At 37.5% G+C, this 16,862-nt stretch overlaps 1 protein-coding gene across 1 annotated transcript in view; it reads right to left on the reverse strand.

The window, feature by feature from the left end:
• Positions 1–2,658: 2,658 nt before the first annotated feature.
• The window catches only part of PCSK1 (proprotein convertase subtilisin/kexin type 1), a 38,341-nt gene continuing 24,137 nt past the window's right edge, over positions 2,659–16,862 (reverse strand). Inside the window, exons 10-14 of the mRNA XM_084881944.1 lie at positions 11,649–11,882; positions 10,341–10,498; positions 8,924–9,057; positions 5,197–5,358; positions 2,659–4,649 (exon numbers count right to left, since the gene is read on the reverse strand). Coding sequence (XP_084738070.1) covers positions 4,266–4,649; positions 5,197–5,358; positions 8,924–9,057; positions 10,341–10,498; positions 11,649–11,882 — 1,072 coding nt within the window. The 3' untranslated portion in view covers positions 2,659–4,265. The remainder of the gene's footprint in view (positions 4,650–5,196; positions 5,359–8,923; positions 9,058–10,340; positions 10,499–11,648; positions 11,883–16,862) is intronic.

Here is a 16,862-nt window from a genome sequence, read left to right on the forward strand (position 1 = left end):
GAAGTGTCCATTCTAGTCTTTGTATAAGTACTGTGATGATCAGTGTTACTCCATGCTACTTGTGTGTATGTGCGAATCACTTCTGCTCTTTACTATTACTTCCTAAATAAACTATCCACACACAAGTCATTCATTATCTGCAGCTCTGCATACAGTAGGAACTAAGCTAAGACAGGCCTCTAAAAATGAAAATGTCCGGGCTTGGGCAGGGTCTTTGTTTAGCTATGGGATCAGCATAAAGAGGTATATGGTTAAATGCTGGCCTCTATTTTGTATTTCAGAATCAACAAGGCCCAATTTGAAAGGGGTGGTATTATTAATAGGATGAAAAAATGAAACTTTTATTTTATTATTGAGTTGTTGACATAGTAAGGCTATGTAACAAACTACCCCCAAACTCAGTTGTTTACAACCAGCATTTATTCATTCTCACAAGTTGCCAAGATAACACATGCAGCTTATACAGGCTGCACTCATCTGGACAGCTCTGTCTCGTGTTGTGAGTTGCCTGGGTTTGGTTCCAGAATGTAAATCTGCTACAGATACATTTGTTCTGGAAACAGGCTGAAGAGGCAGCAGTTCCCTGGGGCATACTATTCTCGGAGCACTGAATCACTGAAAACAAGAGCCAAGCCAAACTGTGCAAGCACATTTAAGGTCCTTACTTACATCACATCCACTAATATTCCACTGACCAAAGCAAATCACATGATCCAGCTCAACATCAATGGGCCAGGAAAGTACACTCTCTCCACAGGGGCAGAGGGTGTGGAGTGAATATAATCATCATCCTGTGTGTTAGTGCTATAACCTTGAAAAATTATGAGGCAGTAAGGAAACATTACTCTTCCTTCTTATGGGTTTAAATTTGTATTCAAGAGTTAATGTTTATCTTCGGGACATGTATGCATTTGTGTTTGTACTCTTGGCTTGCACCGGGTTAACCCAACAGTTACCAAATAGGGATTCAAAGGAAAGAAAGCAGAGGCATATCTTGAACCCTTCTGGTGGGAAGACTTTGAAGATGGCTGCATGTGGAGGATAAGATCTAGTTAGAATATTCTTTCTTGAATTCTTGAATAAAATATTTGAGTTTGACTGAATAATTATGACTTAGAAGAAAGGAATGGAGTCTGAGGGAAAACCACCCACCCAGGGTAGGAAGATAAAGTTTCAGACATGGGGGGTGGAAAGTCAGGGAGGCAGGTTTGGAGCAGGAGAGGAAAGTGGGCCAGAGGGCAGGATGTTAAAGTTGGGAATTGGGGGCTTCTGATGGGAAAGAAGGATCTGATGCTTAGCTGCTATAATCTGGCCTATAAACAAAGTCATGTAGTAAGACCCTTTCCCTCACAGGTAGTAAGTCCCTTTAGGTTTTTTTTCTCCCTCAATACTTCAGTTAAGGCTCAGTTATAGAACTTTTTATGTTGTCAAAAACTAAAAGTCTGAGATACAAAGAAAAATAAAATATAGCTATTCAAATAATTCTTAAATTGCCTTTTAGAAAGCCCATTATTCTCCAAAGGAATTACCTTCTTTATGTAAACCATCAACTAATTTGGGAAACACAATAAGAAAAAGAGATCCTATTTTTGTTGGAAACATGAGCTTTTTTCTTTTTGACTTAAGAAGTCATTTATTCTTCTGATTTTTTACATATTTTGGTTAATACATCAAGTGTATAATGGAGTTCCCTTAAGAATGTTAAAACCACACATATTAAAGTCAGCTATACATTATATTAGGCTATTAGACAGATGTCACTTTTAGTCACAACACTTACACATTATATTTTTTATTTTTACTAACAGAGGAACATGCCTTCCAAAAATATTTTATTGGATGAAACTTTCTTATTCTCAGGAAAATTTTGGTTCTTTAATATAATTTATTATGCATTTAAAATTCTGTTTGATAAAAGCATTGCTACATTATAAATACCTGTAAATAAAATATAGTTTAAATTTTTGAGGGAAATATTATATGTTTCTTCTCTTACATTTTCACAAAAATTCACACAGGCACTAAGAAAGACTGACAAAAATATTTTTTGTCTGAACAATATACTCCAGGTTGGAAACATTCAAACATGACTTTATTTAAATATCAAAGCTTCTCTAGAGTGAACCTTGGCTGCAATCCAATGAGCTGGTTGGGGGTTTAGTCAGAAAAAGATTCTGTTAGAAGGATAAAGAAGAAAGCTTCGGATAATGAGGAGTAGGCTAGGAATGGGGAAAGGATGAGTTTTCATTTATTACTGTTTATTGTCCCCTCCAGGCCTTAACTTTGTTGTTGTTTTCAGTTGAAAATGTATCTCATAACTCTTGGCCCTTTTCAGTTTTAATACTTTTTGATGGACTGAATGTTAAAAATTCTATCTAACACTCCATATCGAATAGTATGTGAAACTTCCAAGAACAGACTGATACTATAATTCTTTTAAAAGAACATCCTTAAAGCTTCATGGGTATTGCTCTGGAAATAACCTTGCCTGCACAATTTCATATGGTAGCATAGGGGGCGATATTGTGTGTTGCAAATCATACTTCAAACTAAAGTGCTTGACAGACTCTAGTATTCTCTTCCTGGTCTATAGTTCATGTGTAGCCTGATAAAGTTCAAACTTTGTGGAAGAACAGCAAACAATGAGCCCACTGGGAGAATGCCATTGTAGGTGACCAGAGCCTTTGTGAGCATAGAGAGAATGGGAAGCTAAGTGGCTGGCAATTAATGAATTAGTATAAACCGGCATCCATGGGAGGTGAGGTTAAATGAACATGTCAGATTAGATATCAGCGGTACTTGTAGGAGTCTAAAATACCATCTGGGGGCTAATAATTTAATTAAGTCATGGACAATTCTCATAGTTATTATAATACAGATCCTGCCTGGAAGAAGTTGAAGGTATTTTTTTCCTAGTGCATTTACACTTTGAAAATGTTCATTTAGTGCAAGAGTGGGGCCAAATGAAATGCCTATCGAGTGCTCATCAGTAAGGTGGCTGCCGTAAGTAGCATGAAGCAGAGAGCCTTGGGCACCTGCCACTCAAGTTTAGCTACTTAGCTCCAGACAACTGTTGCCATGGTGGATGTTGGGTCTGAGTATCAGGTTTTATGTAAAATCTCATATTTTCAATAATCACTCACATTTAAAAAGCATTTTATATGTAAAAAAAAAATCTACCTGAAGGACAAATGTGGCCTGTGGGCTGCAGCTTGTGTCCTCTGAGTTGAAACTTGGAAGCAGTTTGATGAGAATTTGGATACTATCAGCTCTACCATTAGGGAAGAGCCTTTAGTGTCAAGAAATGAATACTGGGTCTTCAGGGACCCAGAGAAACCTATCCTAATGAATACAATTTTCAAAACAAACAAAACTTCCCATTGGCTCTCCCCTGTTATTATATTGGTTCTCCATGTTATGCATGGTTTTCTGTTATTATTAATAATGAAAATTATGATTAGGAGTTTGCTGGGTGCCAAGAGTAAGTTTATTTTAAGAAAGTAGTGTAAATTAGGTCTCTCAGTATTCTGTTTGTGGCTAAGACGAGTGAAGAAAACCTTCAGAGGAGGAAATGGAGGAAGACCAGAACACACAGCATGTGTCTCAGTCATCATTATATCAACAGAGGCCTCTTAACGTGGCACACCAAGCAATGAATGTTCTAACACTGCCCAAACCAGATCACACAGATTCTGAGGTCTGTTTATGGATCTGAGTACTACTCCCTGAATAAGTAGTACTTTGGAATAGAAAAGATGGGCTAGGGGTCTAATTATGAACACTTTCATCTGAAACTTTCCAAAGCCTTCTTTGGTATCAAAATTCAAAGGACCACAGAGCAAAGACTGGAGACAAGCTCTCAGAACAGATTTCCTTCCTCTCATTCTTTGCAGATTTCTTTTCAAAATTATCTATTGCCCCAGGTTATGACTTTTCTTTTGAGAAATGGAATGGGAGGGCTGAGGGAGGTATTCTAATGTGGTTTGAGGACCACGTGTGGTCTGTGGCTCTGGAAAGAACAAACACGTTACTTGTGTAGGCAGGAAGAGGTGCTTGTGAAAAGAGCCATGATCCATTCAGGAAGTTGAATTCACTGTTGGAGCTCATCCCTTTCAAATATCCATTTTGGGGAGAAAAAGGAAAAGCGTAACAAAAGATATTATAAGCGTAAGAATCAATGGCAAAAACAACCACTTCAGACACAGGCAAAAATCTATGGGTAAGGTCGGAGCATGAATATTTCCAACTCAGGATCACAGGCTTCTTTAGTTTTCCTCCCTCAGAAGGTCCACCAGCGCCTGCAGCAGCCGGTCATCTCTGTGCTTGTAGGGTTTGGTGTTATAGAAAACATCGACATAGTCGTTGTACAGACTGTCCTCGGTGTCTCTAAGGTGGGAAGGCTTGTTCAGCTTTTCCAGGGCTTCATAGAAATTTTCGTAAGGGATGTTGGGCTTTGCACCTGGAGACTTCTTTGGTGATTGCTTCGGTGGTGAGTTTTTGCTGAAAGCGCTTTGTAGGAGTCGCAGCATGGCCTCCGATGGGTCTCCCTCCACCTGCTCCTCCTTTCTGTTTCTCACACTGCCGCTGCCGCTGCCGAGGCTCTTTGCAGCCAGGGGCTTCTCATTCCGGTTCTCTTCTGTGGGCTGCTCCTAAAACACAGCAAAAGGAAGAAAGCTCGTTATTTAGAGCTGTGGTTCATGCCCACTGCTTGCTCCCCCACAGGCAACTGGGGAGCAGAAAGAGGACAAGGCCTCGAGATACACTAACTCAGTTTTCAGCCCTCAAATTTCCTTTTACTGTTAGATCCTTAGCACCTTTTAATCTCCCTAATTTCACCTGTAGGAATAAGAATGCCTCTACTTCTGGTGATTTGAAAACGGAATAAGATGATACATTATAAGTGCTCATACTGATGGGTCTCCCTCACTTTGGTAAATGAAGTAGAATTCATGATAGGGGATTCAGTAATTTTGAATTCATTAATTTGAATTTCCAAATCCTCAATGAATGAATAAATGAATAAAACAATAGAGTTTCATCCTACGGAAACGAAACAATTTACCACTCCCACTCCCATTCTTTCTTACCCATGTTTGACTCACTCCCTGCTGAAAAGTTAGGGGCAGCTTCACTCACTACATTGTCAATCTACAGTTCAAAAAAAGGGCATGCCAAGAAGAATCCAGCCACACAGACCTCTCCTGAGTCCACCACCTTCTCCACTCCTCTTCGGTCATTCTGCACGGTGTTGTAGGATGTGTACACACGGGGCTGTTTCATGTGTTCTGGCTGAGAGGAGGTCCCATGCAAAATCAGCTTCCAGTTCACAATTCTCCCTTCATTTTGCTTTCTTCCAGACTGATGAATGAGCATATATATTTTAAGCAGAATTTTTTTTTACAACTGACAGTACTAAATTACAACTTTAGCTGTCTTTAAGAGAAAGGTATTCTCAGAGGAAAAAAGCAACAGTGTGTGTTCTGAGTAACATAAAACAAGATCCTTCAAACTATCAAAAAAAATTTTCTGTAGTTTAAATCTGATTTTAAAATTTTGTACATTCCACATTTAGAGCTCTGTATGAAAAGAAATACAACACTGGGGGATAAATGGTGATGGAAGGAGACTTGACTTGGGGTGGTGAGTGAACACACAATACAGTATACAGATAATGTATTATATAATGGTACATCTGAAATCTATATAATCTTATTAACCAATGCACTCCAAAAAAAAAAAAAAAAAAAAAAAGAAAAACAATTTTTTTTTTTAAAGATAATAAAGGAAAAAAAAAAAAACAAGAAAAAAATCACTGTATTCTTGCTGTGAAAATTGACAATTTACAGGCTCAAGGATTTTTTTTTAAATGATTAATTGCTTCATTTAATTAAAAAAAGCAGAACTTTCTATATTAATCTCTATATGGAATGTATTCTTAAAAAGTTGACTTTACACATATAAATAGAATTCTATTAAATAATTATCAACTTTTAGAAACATTCCATTGGGGGAAAATGTAGGAGCCCCTTTCACATCCTGCATGATTCAGGGTTCCAATTCTGGAGAAGGCCGCACACAAATGAAAAGAGACTAGAAAATGTATTAATTTGGCGATGTTGGGGCCAGGTAGGAGCCCACCTCCAGTGGGAGGACTGCACACTGCTCTGGCCCTGCTATCCCTTTTATTGAGGCTATGGGGTACACCATAGCCCTTACACAGGAAATAACAGAAATTTACATAAGACAAAGGAGGTGGAAGCTGCTTCAGCTAACAATGTCTCAACTAAACAGTAAGTGGTTAGAGCAATTAAGGTTGTTGACCAGCCTTCCTGGCTTCCTGTCCATGTCTCTCTATTAGTGAAACAGTGATTGGTTTCCAGCAGGAAAAAGTCAGCCTTAATAGAATATTACAAATAGCCTTCAGCATTAATCAACTCTTAAAAACTGTACATTTATGGGAAGAATAATACTTTTCAGAGGCTCAAAAATTATGTTTAAAATAATGTGCTGAAATCTAAAATGTCTACAAGTATTCAAAAACATAAAGTCAAATTTTGCAGATTAAATTTGGAAAACAGATTTTCTTAGTTTCCTGATGATGAAACATCACCAAAATCCCATTTATTCACAGAGTGGAGTCCACGTTCAAGAACAGGACAACCTACTAAGAACATTTCCTTGTTCTCCACATGAGGGAAGGGATTTTTACAACTGCTAATATTAAATTACAACTTTAGCTATCATTAGGAGAAAGGTATTCTTAACTATAGAATTTGTATTAATTTAATTGACATCTTTAGGAATTTGTATTAATTTAATTGATATCTTCAGGAATAATTCCTTTTTAAAAAGTTATTTAGGTGGGTGTGGGCTTGAAAGGTCAGTGGAGGAAATAAGAGGACAACTGTACTACTTTCAGCAATAAAAATAAATATCTCTATATAAAAGGCTAACATGCTAAGTGTTCCTCTGACCATCTGACCAGTCGTTATGACACATACTGACCACCAGGGGGCAGATATTCAACACAGGAGCTGCCATGACGTGCAATAGCCATTTACAAAGAAATGGCACCATGGACCTGGAGCCAACAAAGCAACACTTGGCTTCCCCCAAGTGGGACACATGACTCCCCACCACCCCAGAGCAACAGCCCACCAAATGCTGCCTAGACCCCTTGGCACAAAATGCAGCCCACAGCCCAGATCAGCCCAGAAACGGTTGCTGTGAGCACTGGGTAATGACGTCACATAGCAACATGTGGCTTCCTCTCCCTAGCGACTAGCCTCCTTGGAGTTTCTTCAGTCCAGGAACATGACTTGATCTTTAGGAAGGTGCAAACATTTTACCCCTTAACCAAATGTCTGTGAAGCATCTTCCTGTGCCTCATCTTATTTGATCATCATAGAAATCCTTGAGTAGGTAGATAGAAGACTTGGTAGAATCCTATTTTCTTTTTCATTAGCTGGAAAATGGAGCTTTAGAAAGTTTAGAAACTTGACCCAACTGAAAAGAAGTAAAAAATGGTGGACCTTGAAAATGACTTCAGGTTTTCTCACTGCACAAAATATAGTCAAACACTGTTGCAGTTAAATATTTTACCCTTTGTCCTCCCTGTATGATTTATAATAATAATCTGCTTTGTGTTGATATTTACTGCTGTGTTGCTAACAGGTACCTGAAAGAGTAATTGTTGCTTTACTGGGCTGGGAAAAGTTTAGCTACCTTAGTAAGCAGGTCTAATTAAGCAAGTTTAGTCTCTCTCTATATATATATAGAAGGCTAAGTTGACTTGCATGTGCACAATACATATAAAGCTCTTGCTGGTGCCAGTCACACACATGTGTTTCGATCTATCATTGTCTAATGTCAATTTGGTTGGCACTTCTATTACAGAGAAAGGGAAGATAGTAATATTAAATTATTTCTTCTAATTTCCTTTCAATGTGCATGAATCCATGCACCAGGACACTAGTTTAAAAAAAAAATTATTGAGACATTTAAATCTGACACTGCTGATACTTTTAACATATCTATCAGACCAAAACCCCATTTATTTATGGGCTCACCTATAGGAAATGCTGAATAAATGATGCAAAAATAAATAATTCAGCTGTATAAATCAGTGTAATTCAGCTGTATGTATAATTTGGCTCTTTGCTTAGACACCCTTTGCTTTATTTTTGTGACTGTATGTTATAATTATGAAAGATATCAAAGAGTGTTAGTAAACATAGTGAAAGAGAAAGAACTGAAACAAAATAGAGTCATATTAAATAAGAAGTCTTCTCTAATAAGTAAGCTACTTCTAAATGGCCCCTGCAGTAAATATTTGTAATAGTTCATTCATGTGACTTCCAGCAGAGTATCATAGGCAAAGATAGTCTAGCATTTAACTATGTTGTTTTTTTTAAAATATATTTTTACTGATTTCAGGGAGGAAGGGAGATGGAAATAGAAATATCAATGATGAAAGAGAATCATCGATTGGCTGCCTTCTGCACACTCCCTATAGGGGTCTGAGCCCACAAGTTGGGCATGTGCCCTGACCAAGAATCAAATCTTGACCTCTTGGTTCATAGTTCAATGCAATCATTGAGCCATGCTAGTCAGACTATGTTTTTGAATATAGCTCATTCTGGTGAGTAGATCATGTGGGACACTTGGATTTGTCCCACAGTCTGTCTCACTGTATATCAGAATATCTTTTCTTTCTTTCTCTATGGCCAGTGCCTAATTTATTTATTTTTAAAAATCTATCTAGCCAAGTGGCAGGACTTGAAACACTACATCTTTTCATTACTTCAACTACAGAGGGATCAAAGTTCCTTAGGGCCCTGATGAATGATGACATCAACCTTAAAACTCCTTCCATGTGTTTAAAAGTAAGTTTGTGTTTCTATAGCCTTTCCTTCTTACTTACCATGTCTGCAATTCGCAAAGTCCAGGTGCCTATTGGGTTCTCTCCCCACGTATGAACAGACATGAAGTCCCAATTTTTAAAGCCATTAGGAGATTTATCCCGCTCTCTTTCAGCTAACAGAACAGTGCTGGTTCCTATTTTCATACAAGAAATACAAGTTAATAAATGTCCTACCAGCTCTGATAGGACACACTATAGCATCTCTTAATGAAAATAAAAGCTGGAAGATATTAACCCTCCAAATGTTTTTATCCACAGTACATTGTACATTATCTGACATATAATAAGTTCTCAATCCATACTGTAGAAAATGAAATAATGAATGGATATATTAAGGTTTATCTGAATAAGAAAAACTCAGAGAACTACATTAACAAACTACATTAAAGAAGAGAAGCAAAGACCTAAAATACATTTTAATGGAACTGTCATTTTTAAATATAAGAGGACATTTTGAGAATTTAATAGGTGCCTGAGTCTACAATCTTGTGTATACATTAAAAGGCTATGTTAATTTAATAATCTCTTGTCATAAAAAAAACTAGTAATAGGAGTAACTCTAAAATTTCAAATCCAAGCTTTCTAAAGAACAATAAATATTACTTTCTAAGTGAAAGGGTCAAAAAAATTACAGGGCCATTAATGAAAAAGCAGTCCACCAACCTTTCAGGACAGTTCTAAGATATCTAGAAAGTGTAACTCCAAAATTAACAGAACCTATTCAAATCTGTAAGAAGTTCATATTCTGGAAGGACATTATAGAGATAGCTCATTTTTCTGCACACATCACCTACAGGCATGGAATTTATCCAGAGACTGAATGTAGAAGAGTGCTGGGACAGCTTCTCCTGATGGATTATGGTTTGTGTTCAGAGACTCTTCCCATCCAGAATCCCATCTAACGTAGTGCCCTCTCCAGAAAGAGCAACTGCCCATATATCACATCATATGCCTTAAGATCATTATGAAAAATTTTAGTCTTCTCAACCCTCTTTCATGGATCAGAATTCTCAGTTTTTCAATTCCTTGTCTGATGTATCTATCAGCTTTATTAATTAATTATCAGAGTAATTTTCACTAACGTTACCTGAGAGAAAATAATGGTAGATCAGTGACTTGGAAAAATGAGTACAATTTGAAAATGTATATTATGGTATCAATTAACTCCAGAAAGGCTTATTAATTACATTATTATTTGAATAGACCTTGTTCTTTGCTTATCTAAGGACCCGTGGGAATGAGCAGGGCAGAATTCTGATGTTAAAGAAAGAGGTGGGTGGGGAGAAAGCATATTTTTTAAGACCTGAAAATATCTATTGGGAGACTTAGTTCTATAAAGAAACAAAACCTTATTGAAATAATTGAGTTTATATTTAAACAAATGGTTTAAAATAAAAATTTAAAGTTAAAAAATTACCAGCAGCAGAAGTGAGTGTGACATGAAGATCTCCTCTTCGGGTATATTCAATTGTTGCTTCAAATTGTACATGTTCCAGGAATGTGATAGCATTTTCCTGTCCCTCACAAGCTGTTGTTGGAATTTCAATGATAACTTCTCCATTAGCGTTCAGGGCTCTAAATATATTAATGAATCTCCATTGAATAAAGTGTATCTCTTCTTCCTTACACTTTACAAATATGTACACATCAGTCTTGTACTTGATACTCAACTAAGCTTGTTGTCTCTCCCTATTATGAATAGAACCTAATTCTGAATTATCTACATATAAATGAATTTTAATGCATAGAAAATGGTAAGGCTTTTACAGAATAGGGAAAAAAAAAACCACATTCTACAGTTTCATCATAAATAGCAAAATCAATCCTGAGAAAGAAAAACAAAGCTGGAGGCATCATACTTCCTGATTTCAAAATATATTAGAAAGCTACAATAATCAAAACAGTATGTTGGTGGCATAATGACAGACATATATAGGCCAATGGAACAGAATACAGAACCCAGTTAAGTGTTCTTACCACAATAAAATAAAAAGAAAAGAAAACAGTAAAGAACACAGGTACTTAAAAAAAAAAATGCTGTTTACTGTGAAATCGAATTCAGGCAGGTTTGCCTTGGACCCATCAAAAAGTGGTCTATTATCACAATGGACATGTCCTCCAGGCCTTCTACCCTTGGGTATTTTGTGTGAGTGGGTCTTCAGTATAATCATGATTGTTGTGATAGAATTAACAAGACAGTCATAGCAGGATCTGCTTCTGGGGCTAGATGTGGTGGGTCAGATGTGGTCTGTGTAAAAGCGGTATGATAAAGGTTCCTTCATGAAAGAAAGATGATGAATCACACAGCACTGTGGTATGAAGTGAGGCTCTTGAGGTCTGGATAATACTGGTTGGCGAGTACTGTATTTCATCAATTCTAAAATGCATTTTTTCAACATTTTATCATCTTTGAATTTGGGATAAATCTTAAAACTAATGATTGATAATAGTTTAATTAGCTATGATTTTCTTAGTGCTATATAAAACAATGGTACACCTTAAACTTAATGCTAGATGGTAGGTAGGCTATGAGAGGAAAATGCAAATATGCCAATATGATTTACAGATCTTTGATCTCAATATACCCCCTGGACCTACAGCAAAGACTGGCAAATGCTACCTCCATCTACCTCAGAAAGAAAGGTGAGAAAAAATTAGACAAAGTGACAAATACATCAAATAGTGCCATGGACACACATTTGTTCAAAATTCCTGAGACCCTTACCTGGGCTCAAAGTCATTGTCCTTTACCACACACACTTTCTTCTCAGGCACACTGATCCAGGTCCTCGGATCAGCTAAGTCCACCAGAGCTTTGGCATTTAGCAGCCCGAATCCAAACCGACTGTTCACCATCAAGCCTGCACCATTCTTTTTCCATCCAGGGTTATTGGCCAGTGGGTCATACTCAGAGGTCCAGACAACCAAGTGCTGCATATCTCGCCAAGTTAGATTTGGACTAGATGGAAAGTGACCCAAAACATCTTTCAGGGACAAAATGAAGTTTCCTTGCAAAAGCAAGTGCTAAGAACAAGCATTTCTATTCAGAAATTATGAAGTACATTTTGTAACTGTACTTAATGTAATTCTAGCATTACTATTTGTATGTCTTTTCATTTAGAAATCAAAATACAGTATAGAAAACTTCTCATATCATGTAAGTTAAGTTCTTAATTATTAAAATTTTGTCTTCAGCCTTGTAGAAATACAGTACTTGGTTTATGATTCTTAATTAGTTAAATTTACCTGGAGCAAAAATAAAAATGACAGCACCTCCTTTCATTCTTCCAGTCTTCTGCTGTCCATTAACATCCTTGGCATTTTTAGCATTATTAACAAAGTCCTTGACTTTCTTCTTGAGAAGACTCAGATTTTAAAAATATGGACTGGCTTCCTACTCAAATAGGTTTTTTGGTTCTTTATGTATCGAAAGTGTCAAGGAACTCTTAGCTACTTGAGATCACTCTTGTAAGATCACTATATTTCATACTATGGGGATATTTAAAGAGGTGGTTCTTGTTTTTAAGAAACTTACACTCCAGTAAAAGAACTAAGGTAATTTTTTATTACTATAATATATCTGCTGAATAATGTGTTTATGGCATAATGCACTGCAGGAGTTTAGTAGAGAGATAATTATTTCAGGTTAGGAAGACCTAGAGAGGTTTTGCTGGGAAGAAATATTTGAGCTGAACTTTAAAGAGTGAGTAGAATGGCATGAAGTGGAGTGAGAGAAGAGAGAATGAGGCAATGGAGCAAAACTGTTCAGAGGGTGGAGTGAGGGGGAAGAGGCAAAGTACATGATGTGGCTCAAGTACAGTGAATAGTCTGGCTTGCTGGAGCAGGAAGAGGTGATAAGGAATACTGAGCCAGATGGTGAAGACTTTGACTTCCAGGTAAAGGACTTATACTTTATTGTTTGGGCAATGGGGAATCATTGAGAAATTTTGAGCAAAGAAGTAGTTTAACAGAAGACCAGACGTATTGATACAATTAATTTAGCAACAATATAAAGATAATCATAGGATTGTTAGGTCTACTACAATGCAGATAATATTTTCTTTCCTCATCACCCTATGTAAAATTTCAGTTCTCCCACTTGCTCCTGAGCATTATTCTCCTACTCTTCTGTTTTATTTTATAGTATTTATCACTTTCTAACATACCAGGCAATGCATTTGTTTTGCATATCATTAATGTCTGTCTCCCCTACTAAATTTAGCCATGAGAAGGGCTGAGATATTAATCAGTCTTGTTCTCTGATGTGTACCTAGCATTCAGAAGAATTGCAGGCACAGAGAGAGTATAAGCTGAGTAAATATTGATTGGCTGAATGATTGAATGTGACCACATGTTAATTAGCCCCCAAATATAACTTTAAAACTTACTGCAATTTATCAGTAGAGTCTTTCAAGATCTCAAGTTTTCCCTTAGCTTTGAGACTTGCATTGTGTCTATTATGTCAGTCAAGCATTAGTTCTCAAGGTTTCTATCTTATCATCCTCAGGAAATCTGGCTCAGTTTGCTGTTTTCTCCCTAGAGTCAATAGTATATTGGTTAAAATGTCTTCTGGTAGGTATTGCAAAGGATACCTGGCAGGCCTCACAGGGAAGCTTCCTCCCCCCATCAGCCTGGGTGCAGAGCCCATGCATCTAGGTCTTTCTAGGGAGTTGCAGTCAAGGACTCAGCCCCTCCACTTGGTCAAACTCTTCCCATATGTACATTCCTAGCCCCCCACACCTTTCTTTCTTTCTTTCTTTCTTTCTTTCTTTCTTTCTTTCTTTCTTTCTTTCTTTCTTTCTTTCTTTCTTTCTTTCTCTTATATATTTTATTGATTTTTTACAGAGAGGAAGGGAGAGATAGAGAGCTAGAAACGTCGATGAGAAAGAAACATCGACCAGTTGCCTCTTGCATACCGCCTACCAGGGATGTGCCCGCAACCAAGGTACATGCCCTTGACTGGAATCGAACCCGGGGCCTTTCAGTCCGCAGACTGACGCTCTACCACTGAGCCAAACCAGTTTTGGCTCACACCTTCTTTCTTAGGTCTCCTTATCTGAGGCCTTGGGCAGAGGTCTCCTCTGCTAAGGTCTCCTTATGGGGGGAATGGAAGAAACCTTGAAGACATTTTCCCCCCTCTACTTTTTTACTCCTAGCCTTCCCCAAGCACCCTTCTGCCCCCTTCCCCACATCCATATAACTACCAGAGCCTTGGGGTGGGGGGCTCCCTCAACAGTGAGAATACCCTCATGAATGTGATGCTTCCGCTGACCCTTAACTGGGGCACCATACCTTGGAGGTGGGGGAAATGGACTAGGGTAGTCATTGTTCCTCTTATTTTAGACTTTGCCAGCATGGTAAGAGATTAAAGGCTTAACTCTTTGATTTTTGGTTTATTGCTTTAATTTGCTACTCTGATGCCTAGAGGCTCAGTAGACTCACTCTCATATCAGCTAACCTCCTGAGAAATATATCAGCCAGAGAGTGACTGATGGAGGTCTTAGAAAGACTCCAGTTCAGTGATTCTCATGGGCTCCAGATTGCTTTACCATAATCATCCTGGACACTTGTAAATATTGAAAATTCCCAAGTCCCATCCTAAACCTACTGAATCAAAATATCAGGGTAGAGCATTATTTTATATTCATATTTGAAAAAGCTAACCAGTTCTATGTTATAGCTAAAATAATGAGTTGGAACATAAGCATATAACTAAGAAAATTAGAAGTCATTTCAAATCATGGAGGACAGAATAGGGAGTAATAAAATGCATATTACAATATATCTACTATCAAAGACTTGTATGACTTTAAGCAAGTCACTTTATTTCTCTGGTCCTGAGTTGACTCATTTATAAGAATAGAGGGATGAGTATAATAATCTCCAGAATTCCTTACTGTTCAGATCCCCTCTCTGCCCAATATCATAAATACCTCATCATGTCTCCAACTTGACCATCCCACATTTAGGAATAATTAACTAGTTGAAGAGAAATGGCTGTTTTTTGAATGTAGACATTAATTCTGTCCTATAAAGCATTTTACTGAAATTCTTGCATCTTTCCAGTCCTTTAAAGGGAATTTTAGGTAAAAAGCCTTTTATCAAGGTGATCAATGGGCAAGTCACCACTTTCTGATTTGACCATCTCTGTGAGCAGGTGTTTGGAGGGTGGGATGAGGAAGTGTACTAAGGAAGCATAAGGCAGGATCTTGATAATCAAACACAAAGCATAGACTTCCCATATTTATATAGTAGAACATTTGTTTTACATTTAGTTTCATGTTTTATTGTTGTTGTTTTTTTAATTTTCTTTTACCTATTCTGTACAAAATATTCAAGGGGTTTCATTGCCATGCAATTTGGAAAATTAAGCCTATTTTCCCAACAGAGTTATTCTTCATTTGTGTGATTGCATTTCATAAATGAAAAGGAGCTGCTAATAATCGTACATTTCATTCCTGACAGCCTCCCTTTGTTAATTAGTGCTCAACAGCACCACAATAATTAAAAATTTTAAAGCTGCATTAGATTGCAAACCAAGGATATGTTTATAGAAAATAAGGGTTGTGGAATTAAACACTGAAATTAAGCATTGCTTCCAATTAGAAGGGTGTAGGTAAAGTAATTGGAAACAAAATTCTAAAGTGAAAGAGTCCTAGAGGCTGCCTCATTCTGCCTCTAATTATAACTTGTTAAGTCCAGTATGTTGAAGATTTCATAATCTGAGACTTTCCAATATTTCACAACCCACCGGGTCAAGGATTTCTTTGATGTGGTTTATTCGGAGATTTCATGCAGCATTGAAAGTTTATTTTCCTTTCTCCAGCCTTTAATGAAAATAGAAGATTGGTTCATCTGTTTATTTAATACCTCCAAAACATGTCCAGGGATTCAGTATTTTACTACAGAATTTGTGTTCTCTACTAAAAATTAATCTGATTCCTTTGCTCTCACCACAGAAGACTGAGGTTATTGTCTGCCATCTTTCTAACATATACTCACTACATGACAATAATAGTACCGTAGGCATTTATAGAAGAAATTCCTATCCTTTTTATGCCTATTAAGTACCAGAATGAACATCTTCACAATTACAGTTTGATGAGGGTACAGAAAAAAAAATTGTAAATTAACTCTTTATAGCAGTGTTTCTCAACATTTGGTTAAGCTAACTACTAGCATTCAAACTTCCTAGGACACTTATTTAAAATGGGGGTTCCTTGGCCAAATACCAGAAACTTCTGAGTCTGAGTTGATGGGAATAGGACATGGGAATCTGCATACTACATAAAACTCCAAAAGGGATTATGATCTAAGCTGGTGTTTGAGAAACACTCTTCTAGGGAAGAAAATCCCTCTATACATATTTGAACCAGAAACTATTCTTTCTCCTTCCCTCTCCTCATTTCCCAGTGCTCCGGCTAATTCATAATTAATGCAACATAGTAAGTAGTTTGCTTGTGACAAGGAATCTTTTATGAGGACTCATAAACTTGAGAGTTAGGATGTTCCTTTATCAGCCTCAATCTTATTAACTTCCCTTTGTTTGAGAGGATGATCAGCTACCATTCAACATTTCCTCTGCACCAGGGCCATGGCAGGCAGCACAGTGTACTGGCTGATAGCACAGGCTTTTCCCAGATTTGCTCTTTCCTTACCAGACATCTTTCCAGCCCATCCAAGTAGGTAGACTCTTGGTATGAGCTTTGCTAGGCCTGTCTTGCTTAGTCACTGTGGCTGTCTCATAGCTGAGATACCTGGGACTAAATCATAGCTCCACAGGTGCCCCAGGGCTGCTGGAGCTACTCTGGATTAATCCTCTTAGACAAAGACTTAGCAACTTCTGGGCTCTTCCATCTGTGGCATAAGTCCAGGTGTTCTCCTTTGCTACTGTGAACCTCATCTACTGAATATGGCATGAGGAGACTGCCTTGTCTTC

Source organism: Pipistrellus hanaki, assembly GCF_964339955.1.
Source record: "Pipistrellus hanaki genome assembly, chromosome: 4".
Lineage (NCBI taxonomy): Eukaryota > Metazoa > Chordata > Mammalia > Chiroptera > Vespertilionidae > Pipistrellus > Pipistrellus hanaki.